Raw genomic sequence first — 21,009 nt, 5'->3', positions numbered from 1 at the left:
GGAGGAGACTTGTGTCTCATCCTAGCTGCTTTTGATTCATTTAAATTCCAGTGCCCTGTGTGGCTAGTGGCCACATGCTGGACAGGGCAGGTCTATGTGGTCTCTGCAGCCTCCCACAGGCACCTCTTTGGACCCTGGTCCTGCTGCTTTGAGAACGCTTACTGGCATCAGATCAGGCCTGACATTTATGTCCACGGATCTAAGAAAGCCCCTAAGACGCCCGTTTCTGTGATGAAGGCTCAGCCCGGCCTTCCCAGCTCGCCCTCCCAGCTGCCTGGGACCCACCGCTTAGGACACGTAGGTTCCTCTCAGCAACATTTCTGCCAGGCACGGGGTGCCTGGATGCGGGGGGCTCATTCCCAGACCACCAGGGAGCTCAGGTGGGGCAAGGGAGCCCCACATCACCCCTCACTCCTCAGGCCTTTCTGCCCCCCACCCCCACCCCCGGGCCGCGCTGACGGGAAAAGGCAGAGTCACATACTAGCTGGCAGATCCTGACAAGTTGCCTCCCTCCTTTGGGCCTCAGTTTCCAAACCTTTACTGCTGGAACCTTCTCAGGGCTGGGTGAAAAGTTAAATGCTCACTAAGTGCCAAGGTTAATAAGGGATGCTGCTGAGGCATCTCAAAGTCCCCACATCCCTGCTTCTCCAAAGCAGGGGCCGAAGAATCCAGAGTGCCTAAAGTCCAAAGGCATTGATCTGATCCCAAGCAAAGCCCCGGGAGTTCCTTTCCCTTCCACACGGGATCCCAAGGAGGGGCCTTACAACTGAGCACCAGCCTCACCTAGCAGCCACTACCTAGCAGCCCTGCGGTGTGGGACTGGGGGACACAGGAGGCGGGGCGGGGCGGGGGGCAGACAGACAGGACTGCTCCAAGCCCCTGAAGAGGGAAGTCTTTGGATCATTATGATTTCTCTTGATGGAAGAGCCACATAAGCTCATGGACCCCTCCTCTTTGGCAGGCAATGCTTCACTAACACCATAATGAGGGTGAGAAGGAGTTTGGAGTGTGGGTGGGAGCAGGGTGGTGCTGGAAGGAAGTACGAGGCTCCCAGAGGGTGGGGGCACGCTAAGGCCACCTGGCAGCCAAACGAGGTTCTTCCCACCTTTGTGAGTGGAGGCTGAGTGCCAAGAAAGGGGGCTAATCAAGAACCCCCCCCCAGTCCACCAAGGAGCCAGTTTTCCTAAATCGGAGCCAGGGCAGGAAGGGATCTCAGGAACGTCTAGTGCTAGGACCCCATTCTGCTGATTGGAAAACAGACAGAGGCCGTTGGGAGGACAACTCGGCCCAGGAATTCTGGACTTTGCCCGTCTGAGTCTTCCTGCAGGAGACACGGCCAGCCACCAGGCACCTCTCAGAATCCTGGTTTCATGTTTCAAACCTAAAGATCTCTTATTACGTCTCTCCCTGCTGCACACAGCAGCAGGAAATCAGGTTAGGATTGCTTCTAACTCACTCTACATGATCGTGTTTCAGTGCGTTTTCTCTGCCTCCACACCTCATGTTGTAAGGAGTTCCTGGAAACAGCTCTGCGAGGCGGATGTGTTTTCCCACAGGAGCCCAGTGATGACCCGGGATGTGTTTCTAACCAAGAACTTGGCTCCAGCAGAAGCTGTGCAGGCCCTTACTCCCAAAGCTCTCCTGGATCCGGCCTCCGCAGGTGCCTTGGTCACACCCCTTATGAGCCTCTCACAGAGGCTTGGCTTTTTATTGCCTCCAATACTTAGCTGGGCCTTGTATAAAAGCACTAAAAAATATGAGCTTAGCTGAATGGCTCTGCTCTAGAATCATCTGGAAGGCAAAGATGGGGAGTCTGTTCAGAGGAGCCCCTAAGGCTGGTTAGCTCGAGGAATGAGGGCTCTCTCTGTTCCAGGACAGCCCAGGGGACAGAAGGAGCTGGCAAATAGCAGATGGAGGAAGGAACACCACCGGTTTTCAGGGGCCAGGGGGTGCTAATGTCCTCGGACTAGGTCTTTTCTGCCTCAGCCTGAACAAGGGAGCTGGGGACGGGGGGATCAGAGGGCAAACCTTGGTCACCCACACTAAAACAGCTGTTAGGCTTTGTCACCACCCTTCCTCACATTTTTAATGAAATCACCCTAAAAATAAGTCCCCTTTGATATGTAAATTCTGACTTATTTCATTTTTGTCGGTGTCTAATGCCCACGTGAGGTCCTTAAGCGTACACGGCCCTGCTCCAGGTCCATTCACAGAGAAAGGCAGGGCCACCACGGACACCCACTTTCCACCTGCCCCCGACTCCCCGGACCAAGTTTCCGAGCACTCAGATAATGAACGGCCGTCAGATCACAGGACTAATCAGATGCCACTGTTTTAGGTCACGAGTCACAGCCTGTCCTCAGAGTTGGGAGTTTCTGTTGCTGGGGAGAAAGGCAGTTTTGAACGTGAGCAAAAAAAAAAGATCTGGTGGGAAGCTGGATCCGTGACATCCTGGCCATGCAGGGGCTGGATGGGCTGCAGAGCCGAGGGGTGGGAGCGCCAGCCAGAGCTGGGGACTGACTTCATGCGCTTCCCTTGCCAAGGTCCGGCTTTATCCTCCCCTGGAGGAAGGGAGAGCCCTGGATGAGTTGGGGTCCCACCAGAAGCATTTCCTCTGTGTCCTTATTAGTCAGCCTAGGGTGGGGTTTTCTCATAAAGGAGAAATGAATCCAGAAAACCAGAGTAAATTGTGCAACGGGGAGGGTAAAGCCTCTGATCTTTGTTAATGGCTTGAAGGGGAACCATGCATTTGGGGGAGGGGGTGGGTCCAAAGAGCTGATACTTGTTCTTCAGCACTCATTTATCCCTTCCTCCCCAGGCCCCCCTCCCTCTGTGCAAGGCGCTGGGCCCTGGCGGCAGAGACCTGCACTTCAGGAGTGTAAGTCCCCCTTTGGCCGGGAGGCCCCGAAAGCCCAGATTGCTGCCTCCTTCCTTGGCTCGCCCCAGAACGACCTTCACCAGATCCTGCACACAGAGGGAGGCAGCCGGTCCCTGGTCAGCTTACCTCTGTCCAGCGCCTTCACCTGGGATGGGGTCTGGGGAATGGGGAGGCAGGGGAGACGTACACGGACTCCCAGAGGTTATGGAGGTGTGAGTTTGCATTTCTGAGTATGGCAAAGGTGGGGTGGTGCCCCTCAGCCTCCCATCCCTTAGGCTTCTACCTAAGTGAAGCTGGGGCACCTCTGGGTTTGCTACGAAGTTGCCATCAGGGGACGCTCCATGCAGGCAAATAAGCCACCGTCCCTCTGACCCCCTGCACCCCTGTGGCTGAGTCTGCAGGGGAGAGAATCCTGCCCCCCCAACCCTGTATACCACTAGCATCTTCCCCAGCACCAGCCACGGCGGATGCTGGTCCTGGAGGGGTCCCTGGAGGCCAGCTTCAGCCTCTCCAACTGGATCTTGGCACGTCACCGTGCCTTTGCCCCTTTCTGGGTCTCTGGGGCCTGCCTGCACAGGGACGCAGTTCTACACGCCCACCATTCAGCACACAGACTCCTTCGTCTCAGGAATGGCTCATTTAGGCCCTGCCTGGGCCCTAAGATGCAGGCTGGGACAGACCCGCGGCCCTCCCTCTGGCCCCTTACCTGTAGTACTCCACGTAGCCAGTCTGATCAGCCAGCTCGGTCAGCTCTACAGTGACCTCCCTCCACACGGGCAGCCCTGAGAGCTGGACAATGACGTTCCCTGCCATCTGCTGCACGAACTTCAGCGTCTGGATATAATCACCCCGAGCAGCGAAGATCTCACTGAGCCGGGCCAGGTGCTGCTCGAGGTCCACCTTCATCTTCTGGGTGGTTCCGGATACCTGCGGAGGGGCCGGGATTGTGAATCTGGCCTCCAGGGGAGGAGGAAGCCAGGGCGCTACATATTCTGACTAACTCTGGAGGGGAAGGCCTGCAAGCCGCAGGAGGACAGAGGCCCTGACGTCCTCCAGCATCCGGGGGAGGCGGGGGGCAGGGGGGAAGGACACAAGCCCGATCTGGTCTTAACCAGGACCCAGGCTCCCAGATGGGGAAACAAACAGGAGAATCCATTTTGCTTCCTTGAAGATTCCTTAAAACTTGAGACACCTTGGATTAGAAATTCTTTTTCAGACCGAGGGATAGAATGTTTAACGGCAAAGTTCCTCTGTTGCCGCCTGACTTTCTGTTCCCACAATGGGATTTCTCAACGCCTCCCAGGAGAAAGGCTCTGTTGTGGACCTAGCAACAGCTCCCGGCGTCCGGAGCCTGCGTGAAGCCTGAACAATGACACTTTGAAATGACACAGAAGGACCGATCCTGCCTCCAAAGAGCCTGGACGTGTGGCAGGAGGAGATCAGTGCCTGCTCTGGGGGCTCACGCCGTCCCCCCCTCTGCACAGCTGTCCTGCCAGGTGGATGGATGGGCTCCCTCCCTCGGCTGGGCCGCAAGGGCCTGGAGCTGGGCGCTCCAGAAGGAAGGAAGCAACTTTCTTTCCAAAGGTACAGAGGGAAGGAAGCAGGCAGTGACTGTCCTTGGCTTTCCAACAAGGAGCCCCAGGAGGGCCTGGTCCTGGAAAGGTGCTTCCAAACAGCCCAGACGCAGGGTCCCCGCCGGACCCAGGGACGCAGCCTGGGAACCCCAAGCTTGCCCCTCCAAGCCTGCTTGGAGCCGTGTGTCGGCAGCCAGGGGAAGAAAGGCTCTGTTGTCGAAACTGTCACGCCAAACCGACCAGTACTACCGGCTGGAAGGCGGAGGAGTGTGCGCTAATCGTCCCCCGGGTCTGGAAGGAAGATAAAATGCCACCGAAGGGCAGGAGCTTCCCACGGACAGCCCGGCGAGAGGCCAATGAGATGACACTCCCTGTGACCAATGCTGGTGCATTAGGGAGACTCGAAGGCAACTTTGTGACTTTTCACATCTGCACTCCTCGGCGGGCGCCCAGTTCCAGAAAAGAGAATGGCTCTCTTTGTTCTGTTTTGCTTTGTTTTCTCAATGTCAGCAGCTTGTTCCATTTTCCGGCTTGTTCTCGGTTCTTCCAAGCTGGGTAAGGACTAAGAAATACTCTAGGTTGGGCCGCTTCTAGCTTCATGCGGAAGAAAAAAAGATATAAAAGCAGATTCTCGATCACCCCAATCAACTCTCCTTTCAGTTCAATAAGATCAATGTATAAGCGCTTTATAACCATTGCTCCAAAAGGCACTGTTACTAAGTGCTGAGATCAGGATCTTTTTATATTCCTGTATTATATACAACGAACTTTAGAGCAAAGGGCTGCTAACAGTGATCTGTAAACTTTTTCTGCAAGACGACTTCTCCTTCCCTAGCTTTACAATTTTAACTTCTTCATTTCTTAAATCTCTCCTTGAAAAAAAATGAAAGCCAATAAACCTCTGCCGGGCCCTCTTTTTCCCTCCTGACGTCCTCCCAAAGGAAACAAACAAACAAACACTAAAACCACAACACTGACCTACATATAGCCCCCTGTTCCCCACTCCACCACCGTTCCTCAGAGGCTTACACGGAGCCCCCAAGAGACAGGGCCGCGCCGGAGATGGGGGAGAGTTCTCCCCCTGGGGAAGAGCTCTGTGCACAAGAGGGACAGCTCAGCGACTCAGGCTGGGGTGGGAGTGGGGCAAGCAAGCAGGTGTGGAAGTTCTCGTCCCCACAGGACAGAAGAGTGGTCCTCCAAGTGTGGTCCTGTCCCAGACCTACAGAACAAGAAACTCTGGGGAGGGCCCAGCGATCTGTGTTTATCAGGCAATCCAGGGGATTCGGATACACACTCAAGTCTGAAAACCTCCAGGTGGGGAGGAAGCTTCTCCACTTACTGAGGTTTTCTAGAAGGGCAGCCATACCAGGGGACAAAGGGGTGGAGACTCTGCCTGTTTGGGGAGGGCCCCCATCTCAGATCCTGAAGGGAAGGGCGAAGACCAGAACACCTGGGTTCGGGTTCTTACTCCAGAACACACTAGCTTTCAACCCTGCGACAGGAACGCAACGTCCCTGTGCCCCAGATTCCTCACCCAAGGGCTGCCCACGTGTTTTACTGCTGGCTCTCCCGTGAGAGCCCAGAGGAGCCACACTGGCCACTGGAACGTGTAGCTCAGATCCGAGTCAGCCAAGCTCCTGAGGCCCTTATTTTTAAACTAAGACCCTGAGGGGTTAGAGGTACGCCTGGTCCCCTGAGTGAGTCACTCCCTAGAGCCCAGGTCCCCTTCACTGATGGGGGGGAGTTGGATGGGGGGCAGTGGACCAGACAAAGGACCCACCTGACACTCCCAAATGACCCTTTCTGACCCCCCAAATCAAAGTGTGCAGCTGATCCAGAACCCTGCCAGGCGTGCCTGAGCCTGGAGCGGCGGCCCCCACCCACTGGGGCCCTCAGGGTGCAAGGCTGCAGGTGTGGGGTTTCTGGTCCAGGAAGGGGAACCCTGAAAGGTCCACCTCACTCTGACCTGTCCTCCGAGTCCTGCCCTCCCCACGCCCCAGCAGCCCAAGCCTCCTGTCTCCTTCAGGGTGATTACAGGAACATATATAATGATAGTAATTCTAATAAGGGCACACAATGTCATAGTCACCCCCACTTGGGGGGACTTTGTAGATTACCAGGCACTCTCACCGACATTATCTCATCGAACATCGTTTCTCTGGTATTTGGCCTTCACCCCTGGGATCTGGGGAGCCCTCCAAAATCTGCTGCCTCCCTTGCAGCCCTTGGGACCCAGAGTGTTGGGTGCCCACTCCGAGGCCCAAACTAGCCTCACAGGTCCCAGCAAGGGCCCAGAGCCCTGCCTCTCTGCGGGCAGAAAATGCCTGGCTCACTCAGAGGAGGCGGGCCGTGGTGATCATCAGGATGGAGGCAGCTCCTAGCTGGCTGGACCATCACAAAACCCTGGGACTCCTGTCCTTGACTTTCAGAAATGGTGCAGAGACAATGAAGGGGCTGACATCCAGGGAAACATAGAACCCTTCCCTTTGGGAACATGGGAGAGTTTGGAGATGTGGGGCTTGCTTTGGAATGTCCAGACCTGGCCTGGAGCGCTCAGCCCTTGCGGTGGATGGGCCAGCCTAGGGGCTTGTTCTAGCTGTTTCCCCGTATATTCTATCTCATGGGATAGGACACGAAGAACTCAAACTTTGCATGAGGATGGCTCTGGGGTTCTCTCTTTCCTTAGTCCTTCGGGGAGACAAGGGCCATTCCTTATGGTGGTCACAAGGTAAGAAGTGCAGGTCATGGCTCTGGGGCTTCCCCAGGCAGGGGACTCTCTCTCCTTTCAGAGCTGGGTTCCTCCTCTAGGGAGTCTGGTGCTGGTGGGTGGAGGGAGAGCGGGAGGCAGAGCCTAGAGGTCAGAGCCCCTTCCCGGAGGGCAGAGGTGGGGTGGGGGGCCCAGAGGGTACGTCCCCCCATACCTCCAGGGCTGGTCAGGCTGTATTCGGGCTCAAGGCTGCCCTCAGCCCCCCATCCCAGCTGCCCCCACCTCACCCCACAGAGCTGCCTCCGCCCAGTGTCTGCATGACTCAGTCTCCCAGCGATGGGTACCAGCAGACAAGTGCTGCAGGACAGGTGGGCCCCGGTCTGGCCTGTGACCTTCCGCTCCCCAGAAGGGCTCTCTCTGAGGCCAGAGCCCCATCGGCAGCCTTCCTGGGTGTTGAGGAGCAGCAGGGCTATCTCTTCACGGTGTGCCCCCCCCCCACCCCAGGGCTGCTGACGGATTAAGGCCTTAGAGGAGCTTAGGGAGAAGGAAGGGGCAATGAGGTCAAATCCTCTTCCAGAATCCTCTTCTAGCAAGTACCAGGGCAATGTCCAAATGCTCTGGCTGGGGCGGGATTCTGTGCTTGAGGCTGCCCAATGACACAAACTGGCCATTTGCTGAGGTCCCCCTCCCCCTCCCCCTGGCTGGGGAACTGGTCCAGAAGGGACGGGGAACAGTGTGGATGTCCAAGGACCAGCTTCCCTGAAAACTGCCCTTTGCCTTTTCCATTGGAGCCCGGCTCCTGTGGGCGCGGGGTCTACCTGGAAACAGGCCAAAAACACCTGCTGCTGATGGCGAAGGTGACAAGCACCTGGGGGCCAAGGTCAGTGTTTGAGAAAACCCCGATCCCCACCGCTTGGTCCCTCTGGCCAGCCGGCACAATCCTCCGCCCTGAGCCCCCAGCTGGAAGCCAGAGCCCGGACGACACCTCGCCGTACCACCCCTCAGGGTGTTTCACTTGGTTTTGAAGACTTTCACACCTTGACATTGTCTGGACCCCGTGATACTCCATATGTAGCAGTGAGGTGCACAGAACACACCGTGGGGCTGCTTTTCCACATTCAGGCTCCCCTTTGACCAACGGGGAAGTGCTCAGCCCTCCCAAGTCCACACGGCTGGATTCCACGGCCGCTCCCAGGTCCCCCCAGGACCCAGTCCGCCTTCCTCCTTTGGTCCTCAGCCCTGTCCTCACCACCCCTCCCTGCCTGAAGAGCAGAAATCGCCTGTTTACTCCCAGCAGGACCAATTGCAACCTCAAGGGCAGTCCACTCCCCCACCCCACCCCGGGGCCAAGCTGGTTGGGATGTGACTGGGGCCCTTGTTCTGAGCACACTGACCTCACGGGCCGTGCTGACCCCGGCCCACTGCTGCCCGTGAGCCTTACCAGTTCGTCTATCCCGGAGAAGGTGTGGTTCGCGTTGTCCAAGGAGTAGATCAGCTGGTACACCCCATCGTTGGTCTCGCTGTTTCCATAGAAACCAACGCCCACCGCAGCACTACAGGCAAGACCCCAAACAAAGTTAGAAGTGACCCGCAGAAGAGAAAGTTGCTCGTTGTTGTTTTAAATACGGTATTTTTTAGAGCAGTTTTATTTTATTTTTTATTTTAAGTAGGCTCCATGCCCAGCGTGGAGCCCAATGCAGGGCTTGAACTTACAGCCCTGAGATCAACACCTGAGCTGCGATGAAGAGTTGGATGCTTAACTGACTGAGCCACCCAGGCGCCCCTGGGGCAGTTTTAGATTCACAGCAAAGTTGAGCAGAGGTATAGAGATTTCCCATACAGCCCCTGCCGCCCTAACAGCCGCCTCCGCTCCCACCATTCCTCACCACACCGGTACATTTGGTACATTGATACACCTTCATGGACACGTCATTATCACCCAGAGTCTGTGGTTCACCCTAAGGATCACTCCTGGTCCGGTACATTCTGTGGGTTTGGGCAAATGTATGGCACCCATCCACCATTAGAGTATCCTAGGCTAGTTTCGCTGCTCTAAAAATCTGTGCTCAACCTTTCCATCCCTCCCTCCCCCACAACCCCTGATCTTTCCACTGCCTCCAGAGTTTTGCCTTTCCCAGAATGTCAGATGGTTGCAATCATAGTATAGAGCCTTTTCAGACTGGTGTCTTTCACTGAGTGATATGCATTTGAGGTTCCTCCGTATCTTTTCATGGCCAAATAGCTCATTTCTTTTTAGCGCTAAATAATAGTCCACTGGTTGGATGGACCACAGTTTATTTACCCATTCGTCTACTGAAGGGCATCTTGGTTGCTTCCAAGTTTTGGTGATTATGCATAAAGCTGCCATAAACATCCATGGAAAAGCGGGTTTTTGACTAAGGAGCTCTGTCCTGGGGGTATGGGAGGGGAGGGAGCTCTGGCAGGTGACCCAGGGGGTAGGGGTGAAGGTTCGTGGCCACCTTGTCCCTGGTCTGGCTGGCTAATTTCCTTTGGGCCGGGAATAATACTCCTGTCTTCTAGTCCAGCACCTCTGAAGGGGGGAAGACCGCTGGCTGGGCCTTTGGGATTCTGCTGCAGTAGGTCTGGAACCCGTACCTTCACCAGCTCCCCAGGTGACTGTCATGGGGAGGTGCGGGGACCACCGAGGTCTCTCCTGAAACCTCCAGGAGCTGGGGACTCCCCCTCCATTCTCTACCCTTTCCCCCTGCTTCCCCACACCACCCATGAGGTGGTCTGCCATACTGGTAGAAAGTTCTTTCCTCCATGGAGCTGAAGCCTACCTCCTGGTTCTTGACTGTCTTTGGGGGCATCCCAAAATAAGCCTCTAATTCTGTGGGATGCCCCTCAGACGACAGAATGTGGCTCCCTGTCCCCCTTCCCTCCTGCTCTCCCATGTGCCCTTCAGACCCCGGTCCCCATCATCACTGTCCACCAGGTTCAAACTCTCCTCCAACCGGTCACTGTCACTCCGGGTGAGGCCCCCACGGCCAGGTGTCCATCCAGCTCCGAGCACTGGGGGCTAAGCCCTGGCAGCCCCTCTCCGCCCCGCTGACCCCGTGGTCTACAACACCCCTGGGTTTCCTCACAGGAACTGCCGCCAAGCCCAGCCTATCCTCTTTCCTGTAGCGCTGCGCTCATTTTTGTTTTGTTTTAAGCAAAAGCAGAACTTTTAAATCTATCCCTGTGAAACTGCATCGAGTTGGTTTTCGTCCAACATTCCAGCCTGGACAAATCATCTCGAATCTCGCCTACATCATCCGCTGTATTTCATCGGACGCGCGCCACTGGGGCCGGGGGGCGGGGGGGACATGCATCTGGAGGTTCACTAAGCAGCCTCCTGACTCTTCACCCAGAACACTAACTTCGGGGGTGGGGGTGGGAGAGATGAATGCACACGTGCACACACTTACATGTTTTCTTTTTTTGTTCAAGAGGAAGGATCTAGGATGGAACCCCTGGGAGATTTTAGAGAAATCTTCTCCCACAGTGAGCTTGGGCCCCGAGCTCAGTGTTTCTCGGGAAGTGGTTCATGGAGCGCAGGACAGAGTCACTCAGAGTGCCTGCTATCAGGGTAGGTAAGCACCCGCCCCACCCCGCGCCACTGTAGCCTTGTGCTCTGAGCATGTGCATTTATTTTAAAACAAGGTTCTTCTATGCTTCTTGTGTATAACACAGACATGCGCACGCACTGGCTACGCTCTGGTGTCCCGCTATGTATTCTGTGCATTCAACCAGAATGTTCAACTGGCTTTGAATCCACTTAAGTGCACCACTGTCCATTTGGTGTTTCTCCACAGCACCCATGGGGACCTCATGTCCAGCGGAGATGCTCGTATGTGAGATGCACTGTAGTTCTATGATCTTCTATTTAGTGACTTTATTATTTTTAAAAAATTTTTATTATGCTCTGAAAAACACCTCTTGTTTGCTCCTTGTGTTTATAACCTTCTCCTCTAGTTCTCTGTGTTATGATCTAGTGTTTTCTGAGGATTCAACATCAAGCCAAAGCCTTTCCAACCCTTGCCCTGTTTTTGAGACTGGAGGTATTCTCATTTTCCGCCTTCCCCTAGTCTGGATTTATCGGAGCTGGCCCAGGAGGGCACCTGGTCTTCCAAGACCAGAAATCGCCCATCACCCAGGAATGCCCGACTCCAGTAGGCCATTGACTTTATGCTTGTTCCTTTCCTCCAAACTTACTCCTTAGTTTGTAATTACTCAAATCAAACAAATGTGTGATTCTCCAACTCTCCAAGAGCCACAAGAAGGCAGAATCAGTGCCTGTGCTTCTTACCGCGGGCTCTCGCTTGCCTGGCACAAATAGCCTGCAGAATTTTGGAGAATGAATCATGCCACATGTGTTCCTTCTGTTTTGAGCTTTCCTGAAACGGCCGGTAATTATTACTTACTGGAACTGACCCTCCAAAGTCATTCTTACTGTTCCCAAGTATTCTTCTGTCATTTTCAGCATTTTTTGAAGAAATCTGAGTTCATGCAGAGAGGGCTTGCTGTGTAGAAAGCACCACTGGTTTCTTCGCTGTCTCCCGTCTCTCCCTGCCCACCCCCGGCAGGAGGCTGTTTTTCCAGCTACTTCGTGGGAGGTCCTCTCTGCTGGGAGTCAGACTCGTCTTTGAGCTCCTGACTTGGGCTACAACTCTCTCCTTTCTGTTTATGATTTAGGACCCGGTGGCATGACCCCCCCACCCCCACCCCCTGCAGCCCTAGTGCTCAGCGCTTTGGCATCACTGAGACCCTGCTTCTGGCTCCTTCCTATCTTGGCTTAAGTGACCCTGAAGCTGCAGGCAGGACAGGATGTGAGCATGCTGTAACAGAGAAGAAACCACAGGAGCGAAGTGAGGCTAACAGCCCAGGCGTCCTCACTCCCAGCACCGCTGTGCCCCGCCTGCCTCTCATCCTGCTGCCCAGACAGAGGGCCAAGTCCCGCTGTGGGATCTTGGATGCAACGGGACACTTAGCAAGGAGGGTCTCTACCCTTTGACAGTGACCACCCCCAGGAGCATCTCAGGCTGGATCCGAGGCTTTTGGAAAAACCTCCGTAGACATGAGAACAAGAACAATACAACCACCTCCCAAAAACAGAGCCAGCAAGCGTGTGGATACTGCCCGGGCAATGTGGGCTCTTGCATGGGGGTGGGAACCCTCATTCACCGTCCAAAGCACAGAAGGCCCAGCGGAGGGCACTAAGAGCTATGGATCTCTTGAGAAGAATGGAATTGATATAGACTGCAGTTGAATTTCCTCTGACCTCGCAAAGCAGCTGGGAAGGCCCCACGATGCAAACAGAAGATGCCCCCTCTGTCCAGGAATGCTGTCCGGGGCTGCCAGGCATGCCCCCACCAGGCTGAACAGGACTGCACCGGGGCAGAGGCACTGGGGAGACCCCCGTCACCACCCCGTGCATCTGACCCCTGTTGCTGGGCAAGGAAAGGGACACCTTTTGCCCTGGGAAAGCCTCTGCCACAACGGTACCCGGAGCTCGGTCAGGAGAATGTGGCCACACAGCAGAGGAACCACTTGGGGTTCGGTGGGGGGGTGCTGGTGGCAGAGGGAGAGGAAGGGGTGTCATGGCCCAGGGGCTAACCACCAGGAAGACCCAGATGGGCAGGCCCACACAAGCTGACTTCCCCCACTGTGGGCACCGGAGAACCCCCGGAGCCGCCCCCTGAGCCCAGCGCAGAGGGACACTCACCAGCAGACGAGCCCGGCCACCACCGCCGTCCAGGTGACGCAGCAGGAGTCGCGCCGCTTGGTCTGCACGGCCTCGTCCTGCCGGCAGCAGCACACGCAGACCACGTAGGCCGCGAGGACGATGAGGTTCAGGCCCAGGCAGATGGCGGCCACCAGCCCCAGGAACAGCAGTGACTGAAGAGGAGAGGCCCGGTGTCAGCACTTGGTCCCATGGCAGGGTTCGAGAAGCACCCTGTCCTGGGGCCCTGAGCTCCCACTGGGGCTGTGGGGGGCCTCTAGCCCTCCTCTGCCTTCCTCCCTCCTCCCTCCTCCCTCCTCCCGTGGTTGAGGCCCCGGCCCTGCACGCACAGTGCCCGGCGCTCAGAAGGCGCGCAGAAGGCGCTTCGACGCGGGCAGGCCGGGCAGGGGCAGGAGAATAGTGGATGCAGTGTGGGCAGCAGAGGTGAGGGAGAAGGAGCAGCTCCAGGCTGGGCCCCGGCTGGTGGCTTACACGCCTGCGTGAAGTTATGGACCAGGCCCTGCCTGATGAGCTACTCTGAGCCGTTCAAGAGACGAGGCAGGAACCGCCAGCCGGCAGTGGGGGCTGTGGGTGATGAGCCGCGTGGCTGGGGTACAGACAAGGGGAGGGACATCCACGAGGATCCGAGGGCCGTGGCCTCCTGGAGGACACCGGCTTTGGGCAGGATGTTTTGGAAGCTGAGAGGAACCTGGGACAGGGCCAGGAAGGGATGCCTGGTGCACCCGCTTCCTCCGAGCCTTGTTCTAGATGCTGGGGTCCCTCCAGAGACACAAGAAGCCAGCTCTGTGCTGGAGGGGCAGGAGTGGGGGAGGGGGAGTCAGAACATGCACCGTGGGGTCCCTTTCACTGCAGCCAGAAGGGGAGAGCCGTCCCCAGCCTCAAATTCTGAAGGGGGCAGGAGGTGCCGTCTCAGGTCGGCCGAGCACCTTGGGGTCCTGCAAAGCGAGCTGCTGTCTGTTAGGAGGCCCAGAGGCAACCCCCTCCTTGCCCTCCAGTCTCTCGATTCAGCCAGATGGACACCAGATGGCACCAGGATTGGTGGCTGCCAGCCAGGGCTGGACCTGGCCGTCAGTCAGGCTCCTGAGCTGACAGCCAGCCTCACCCTGCTCCCCACATGTCCCCCTGGTAGTTCCCGGTCCAGAGCCCCCAGCACTCTAGTCTGGGCTGTTGGGGTGGGAGCCGGTCTCAGGGAACCCTTGTGCTGGTGGTGGCAACCAGCAGAGTCGGGTAGATGCCGGGACCTCCCGGTCTAAGCGAGAGACCAGACTGCGTCGGACCACGCACACACAGAGGAGACAACCCTGAAAAACAGAGGCTGGGGGGCTCTGCAGTCCTCAGGCTAGGGCCATTTTCGGGGGAAGGGGAGGTGGGGGTGGGGAGCCTCACAGTGGTGAGGCACCTGCTGGGTCCGCCCTGTCTCACCAGGTCTGCGAGGGCTCGAGTTAGCCTTTGGACCCCTGATTCAACCTGCTCCTCTGGTCACCTGGACCTGCAGGCTTCTGAGCCTCATGGACAAATGGCCAAATTGGTGGGGATAGACCAGAAGAGGTCAGGAGATGGCTCATTTGGGAGTGGGGATGGTGGAGGTGCCATGGTGTGGCTTCACCACCACCTGGGACAAACACGTCACAGGTACTGTAGGAGCTTGCCTCCCCACTCGCCTCCCCCCACCAGCAGCATGGATGCCCTAGTGACCCGAACACATCAGCCCAGCTGAAGTGTCCCTGATGGCCTCATGGCCTGGCCGGGCTGGGGCTCTTGGCCTGGACCACTAGGCACCCCCACCCTGCTCAGAAGGTGGAAAGGAGCCGCTACCTTCCTGCCCTCAGCCCATGCCCTCTCACCAGAGGGCCCTGGAGCCCCAGGCCAAGGAGCACGGGTGTTAGGGGCTCGCTACTCAAAGTGAAGTTCACCGACCCGGCACAATATGGACATCTCTTAGAATGCAGACCCTTGTTAGAAATGCAGGGTCTCAAGCCTCGTTCTGGGCCCTAGCAAATCAGAAGGGCGTCTAGAGATGATCACAGGAGATCAGTATCCCACAAGTCTGGGGGGCGCTGATGAGTGTCCACAGACTTTCTCAAACCTTTTCCAGCAGCTTAAGCTTTTCTTCAAAGACTCCCTTAGCGGAGCCCTACTCTCCAGGGCCTCCTCTGACTGAGGAGGGGACTGACATGCCATGCTGTGTCCTGGCCACCCTCAAGGCCCCTCTGCTAAAACCCTGGGTTCTCCTGACCAATCTGCCAACCACTGCATGACGCGCCTACCCCACGGGCCAGCAAAGCCACGCCTGCTCATTTACCTTACAGAAAGGAGGCCCGTGTCCCACACCCCCCAGGATACGCACATGAATGTCCCCAGCAGCTCAATACGCTGGTAACAGCCCCAGAGCAGAGACAAGACAAGTGACCACCAACAATAGAACAGATACATACAACGCGCTGTGGTCAGAAGCTGGAATACCACGCAGCCACGGGAAGAAAGCCACGCCAAAGGGCAGACATGTAGTGCCGTCAGAGAAGTGCACCTACAGTGAGTGACAGGTGGGCACAGGAATACTCTGTCAGGATGGCCTCTCTCATGCACGTATTCAGGTGCACACTTAAAACTGTGCACCTTCTGGGGCACCTGGGTGGCTCAGTCGGTTAAACGTCTGCCTTCGGCTCTGGTCATGATCTCAGGGTCCTGGGACTGAGGCCCGCATCGGGCTCCCTGCTCAGGAGGAAGTCTGCTTCTCCCTCTCCCTCTGCCCCTCCATCCCACTCATTCTCTCTCTCGAATAAATAAAATCTTAAAAAAAAAAAAAAGTGCACTTCCCTGTAAGTTGTTCCTAATGGAAAAAAAAAAAAGCAACAAAAAGCCAGACAGACCTTTTGTATACACTAGAGTGGTTCACATCCAGACCTCCTCCCAGCTACCCTTGACTTCCAGCTGGTCTGGACAGTCCCAGTCTTTCCCCAAACAGGAAAAGCCACGACTCTACCACGTGTCCCCACCTGGCAAGGAAGGACCGCCAAGAGTGGTCTAGACGTGGGTTGGTGCCATGTCAGTCCCCCCAAACCACGGCCAGCCACCGCCCTCCGTCTGTGTCGTGACTCCCCTACTTCACACTCTCAGAGCCCCCTCGGCCCCCTGTGAGCCCAGTCCCGAGGGCAGGGCCTCCCCAGCTGGGCAGCGGGCCTCAAGGAGGTGCACGTCCCGCCTGAGAGAGGCCAGGCCTGGGAAACCCAAATGCAGGGCCCTTTGGTTAGCAGTTCACCTCCAGGTCTCTGCCCTGGGGTGCTGGGTGACAAGGATGGGGCAGGCCTGGCAGGGGGGAGCGGGGCAGGGAAGGAAAGGAGGAAGTTGGGGAGCGGAGGGGAGGAGGAAGGAGGCGCTGGAGGGAGGAGGGAGCAGTAACCCAACTAGCAGAACCGCCCCCCCTCATGTCACCTGCCAACCTCTAATAGGTAATTATTTTCCTGTCCCTAATTAACACTGCAAGTCCCCATGTGTGTGGCAGGTGGGGGTGGGGGAGAGCCAACCTCCCTTCCAGAGGGAGCTGGGAGCTCTGCTCACAAGTCCCCTGCTCGGACAGAGCCTGGAAAGTAGTTGCCCACGTCAGCCGCGCCCCCACAGCACCCAGCAGCCACCCCCTCCCCGCCCTGCCCAACACCGAGCCACCACCGTGCCCACAGCTCCACATCAGGGCTCGGGCTCCAGCCTCTGTCCTCAGCACAGTGACTTCAATTAGTTCTGGCTTGCCACTTTGTAAGGAGAAACCCAGAGCAAGAAACTGGGACCCAAGCTGGGGTGAGCATGACTGATTTGCATGCTGGGGACGCTGACCACGAGGGGCTTCTGCACTAGGCGTGGGAGGGGGCAGCAGCCGGAGGAGATAGCTAGAGAGTGGGCCAGCCTCGGGGTGAGGCCCCAGGGAGGGGAGCTGGAGCGACTTGGGAGGGAAGGGTTAAGCCCCGCCACGGCCCCCCAGTAGGGGAGGGGGGCGCAGCGTGATTGTCCGATGACCATGACTCAGTGTGCAGGCTGCATGAATGGGGCTTCCTCATCCAACTTGGGCTCCTCGGCTGGGCTCCCAGCCTGGCCTTTCCTCCTGAGACCTGCCCCCAAGGAACGGGGTGGGGGGAGCCCTGTGGTTCTGGGGCTGTGGCCCCATCCTGTCCCCTCCCCTGGCCTGAGGACACACACTCGGGACTCTCTGGGGAGCCTAGAAGCTGAACCACCCAGAGTTAACAGGTGAAAATACACGTCTGAATGTAAAAAGTTAAAAGCATCTCGTCTATCTCGTCACGTGTGTCCCAAAAGAATGGCTGGCTATGGAAGCCGGGGAAGGACCCGTGGACAGGAAGCACCGTGTAGTTCCTGCACTTGGATGGAGGCAGCTGCTAACATCTGCATGGCGTTTTGGAGCTTACTAAGACATTTCCAGCACATTCGTTCATCAGCGCCTGGCCTCCCTGCAATGGCGGGGAGCCGGGTGGTGCCCATAGCTGGAGGAGGGAACTCCAGTGACTTGTTCTGGGAAAGAGTCACAGCTGGATGCAGGGCCAGGGGTCCTTTCTGTGTCCCCAACTCCGCCCAGTAGACATCTGGCCAGCTGGGGGCTCCTCCCCAAGCAGTGCTTGCGGCAATTTATGACGTGCCAGTCACTGGCCACATGCTCTAGACCCCTTAACTTATCAGGTCCTTTCCTTCTCTCCTTGATGGGGGTGGGGGGGTCTCCATCTCTACCCATCACCCATCAAAGGTGAGAGACTCAGGCTGAGAGGTCTGGGCTGCTTCCCCTCTGCACACTCACAGCCTGGAGCTGGGGTGCAGCGTCAAGTTCACTGGCAGGGGATGGGTGCTGGTGGTGAAAGGGTCAACCATCGGTGGGCTTCTACTGCTCCCCAAGAGTCCAGAAGGTGAGTGGGAACCCCTGCTTCCTCAGGAACGTTCTGGGAGCTGAACTTCCTCAGGATATTCCAGGTCACCAGGCAAGCTGCTCGTCTGTCATTTCCAGTCTTTAAGACCCCCTTTTTCTTCCAGATCCCTGCACAGCTCGTCCCTCCTGAATTTTCCTCGGGGCCTGCACCTGCCTCTTTCCATCCCCACTGAATCTTTGGTACACGCACACACACACTTCCCCACAAGCCGTTATCGTTCATTTGGACACTTCGGGCATGAGTTAGTTCTCTGATCAGGGTCTGTAGAAGCAAATCTCTTCCCTCTCTATGGCCCGAGGAGTACTGTCTTTGGACACATTACTGAACCCAAAGGCCAGCCCGTCTAATAGTTTGTATCACTGGTCCTACTGCAAAAGCTCTGGGACCCTCTAGGTACCAAGCACATTGCATGGAATGTCTCGTTTAATACTTGCAGATGAGGGAAGTGGGGCTCAGAGAGGTATGGACACCTGCCATGACACACAGTAAGTGATAAAACAGGGATTCCAACCCAAGACAGCTGGAGGGCAGAGCCCCAGCCCCACCTACTCAGCTGCTGTAGCCTGGAGCCGAGGCCCTGGCAGCCTTGGTTATCACGTGACCCCTCGTCTGGCACAGCATTTGGCCTCAATCAAGTTTGCTCAGTACTCAGATGACTGACAGCAGAAGGTGCCCCATCCATGGTGTTAACTGGCCTGCCAGCTGGGAGGAAGGGAGCTTCCAGGAGAGACCCATGGTCAGACAACAGGGGGACTCACCCAAACAGGAGCCACCTTAACTAACACCCAGAGCCATGGTCGGGCTGCCCAGGAGCAGTGGCCCACGGGAAGGGGATGCCTTCTGGAGTCATTTGATGCCCCACACAGTGTGCCAGGGGCTACACCCCAAGAGAAGAGGGGCAGGGACTGTGAGTGGGTCCCTCTGGCTCAGCTGCCACCTCTCCAGGGGACTGAGTGGGTGGGGGAGGTTCAGGCCCCCCCAGCCACAGCTGCTGGCGGGACAGGCGCTGTCTCTGGGGCCACCGGGGTGGGGGAGTGCCCTACCACCACCCTCTCGCCCATCTGGAGGTCTTCCTGACCCAGCCAGTTTAGATTTCCTCTCGTGGAAAGAAGAAAATTACAGCTGGAGATCTCCCCCCCCCCCCCCCCCCCGCCCAAGATCTGGGGCGCAGGGTTAGGGACACACCAACAAACACGGGCACGTGCACGCGCGCGCGCACACATACACCAACACAGCTGTCTCAGAAATCATATCCGCCTCTTTTCATGCATTCATTGGGAGCGGAAGATTCCCTGGAGCTATCCCCAGGCGGCCGCATTCTCCGGGAACGCTGACTTCCACGGGCAGAGCTCTGGGAGAGGGAGGGGCAGACACAGATTAGGAGGGAGCCGGGCTAACCCACCCAACTGCCTCGCAGACAGCAGGAAGGGGTCCTGATTCTCTCCCCTTTCTGGAAGGGCAGGCACCTTGTGCCTGGAGCCTGAGGGCGACAGGGACACTAGGGGCTATTATTAGACTCCCTGTCCCCGGTGCACTGCACACCCTGCCAGATCAGGATCCCTCGGGCCCTGCAGGAGCAAGGGCTGTTCAGAGAAGGCAAACAGCTGACTCCCGGCTCAGCCACCCCCTCAGCCTCCCGAGACTCAGCCGAGGCCCTGCTGTGCCCTGACCTGCCCCACACGGGCAGATCAGGCCCAGGCCAGAGAACCTGACACTCTGCAGGCAGAGGCCACCAGGGGTCAAAGTCCCAGCATCGGCGCAGAACTCTCAACAAATGGGCCCCGTCCTGGGCTTTTCAGCCTGAATCTTTGACCCAACAGTGAACTGACTCAGCTGGGCCACAGGGGCTGGAGCAGGCTTGGCCAGACCTCAGAAGGCTGGGAGAACCTTTAGTTCTGCCTCGGTGGGGAGGTCTGGGGAGCCCCTCCCCCAGGGGGAGTACAGAACCCGCAGAGGGAAGGGCCAGCGGAGCGAGGAAAGGGCAGAAGTGCAAGGATGAGGGGAGTGGCCGGCCAAGAAGCCAAGACCCCAGAAATCCAGGGCCTCGAAGTGTATGTACGCAGCAGGAGGCTGAAGCTGGTGTGAGATGGGGCTGGCCGGGGACATGTCCCTTCCCCCAGACCTCCATATGTGGCTGTAGGCTTTGGGCGCACGGGAGGGAAGTCACCCCCACCCCCACGCAGCCGCCTCCCCCGGCCCTGCAGCGGTCCAGGAGGGGCCCAGGCAGAGGTGCCCAGCGGCTCCCAACCTGCAAGCAGGGGCTGGGGAGGAGGGGGGCTGCGGAGTCGAACTCTGGAGACGAGTCAGTTTCTGCTCAAACTTCTCCCAGGCCACATACACCCGGAAAGAGAGCGCCCGTCTTGGAACCGCAGACGGAAGAAAAGCCCGAGGCGCCCTTGGCATCCCCACAACTCGCGCGAGGGAATTACCCGGGTACTGGCACAAAAGCCCCCCTCCTCCAGCGCTCGGGCCCCCACGCCCCGCACGCAGCCTCCGCGCCCCTCCCCCCCGTTCCCCCCCGTTCCCCAGCGCTGGCAGAACTCCCATCTTTCCAGCTTTCCCGGCCCACGAGGTTCCCAGACGGGAGCGCCGGAGCCAAGAGTCCCGGGGGAGAAAGGGAGAGGGGTGACGAGGCTGCGGGGCAAGGGTGGGAGGCGGGCCGGGGAGGCGTGCGGACCGCGGCGGGCGGGCCGGGAGGGGGACTGGGTGGTGCGGGGACTTGGGGCGCCGGCCGTGGCCCGGGTCTGGGCGGCGCGGACTCACCTCCCGGTAACTCTCATCGCGGGGGTTGAATGTGCTGTTCACCGGCTGCAGGCGCAAGCCCAGGTGCGGGACGCTGTGCAGCCACGCCACCCACCAGGGCGCGACGTACTCCACGCGCGCGGCCGGCATGGCTCGGCCCGAGCGCGCCCGCCTGCTGCCTGCTGCGGCCGCCGCTCCTGCCGCCGCCGCTGCCGCCACCCGGCCCGGGACGCGCGCCCCGCCCCGCCCCGCCCCGCCCCGCCCCGGCGCAGGCCCCGCCCCGTCCCGCCCCGCCCCTCCCGGGCTGGACCACCGGCCCTGGGCGCGCCCTCGGGCTGCAGCGGGTCGTGCTGGGGAGCCCGCAGGCTTTTCCTGCTCGGGATTCTGTCTTGGCCCCGCGGGCGAAGGAGATGGAAGAAGTGCAAACTGCCCCCAAA

The 21,009-nt window shown here is 58.1% G+C and overlaps 1 protein-coding gene across 2 annotated transcripts in view; it reads right to left on the bottom strand.

Moving 5' to 3' along the window:
- Positions 1 to 20,799, bottom strand: part of TTYH2 (tweety family member 2) — a 36,713-nt gene extending 15,914 nt beyond the window's left edge. Inside the window, exons 1-4 of one of the 2 annotated variants that reach the window (XM_036079041.2) lie at positions 20,594 to 20,799; positions 12,888 to 13,060; positions 8,601 to 8,712; positions 3,585 to 3,805 (exon numbers count right to left, since the gene is read on the bottom strand). In XM_036079041.2, coding sequence (XP_035934934.1) covers positions 3,585 to 3,805; positions 8,601 to 8,712; positions 12,888 to 13,060; positions 20,594 to 20,722 — 635 coding nt within the window. In that variant the 5' untranslated portion in view covers positions 20,723 to 20,799. The remainder of the gene's footprint in view (positions 1 to 3,584; positions 3,806 to 8,600; positions 8,713 to 12,887; positions 13,061 to 20,593) is intronic. The other variant, XM_036079040.2, reaches the window with a different exon arrangement.
- Between the last annotated feature and the right edge of the window lie 210 nt (positions 20,800 to 21,009).

Source organism: Halichoerus grypus, chromosome 2 (genome assembly GCF_964656455.1).
Source record: "Halichoerus grypus chromosome 2, mHalGry1.hap1.1, whole genome shotgun sequence".
Classification (NCBI taxonomy): Eukaryota; Metazoa; Chordata; class Mammalia; order Carnivora; family Phocidae; genus Halichoerus; species Halichoerus grypus.
This window is presented reverse-complemented; position numbering and strand designations above follow the sequence as displayed.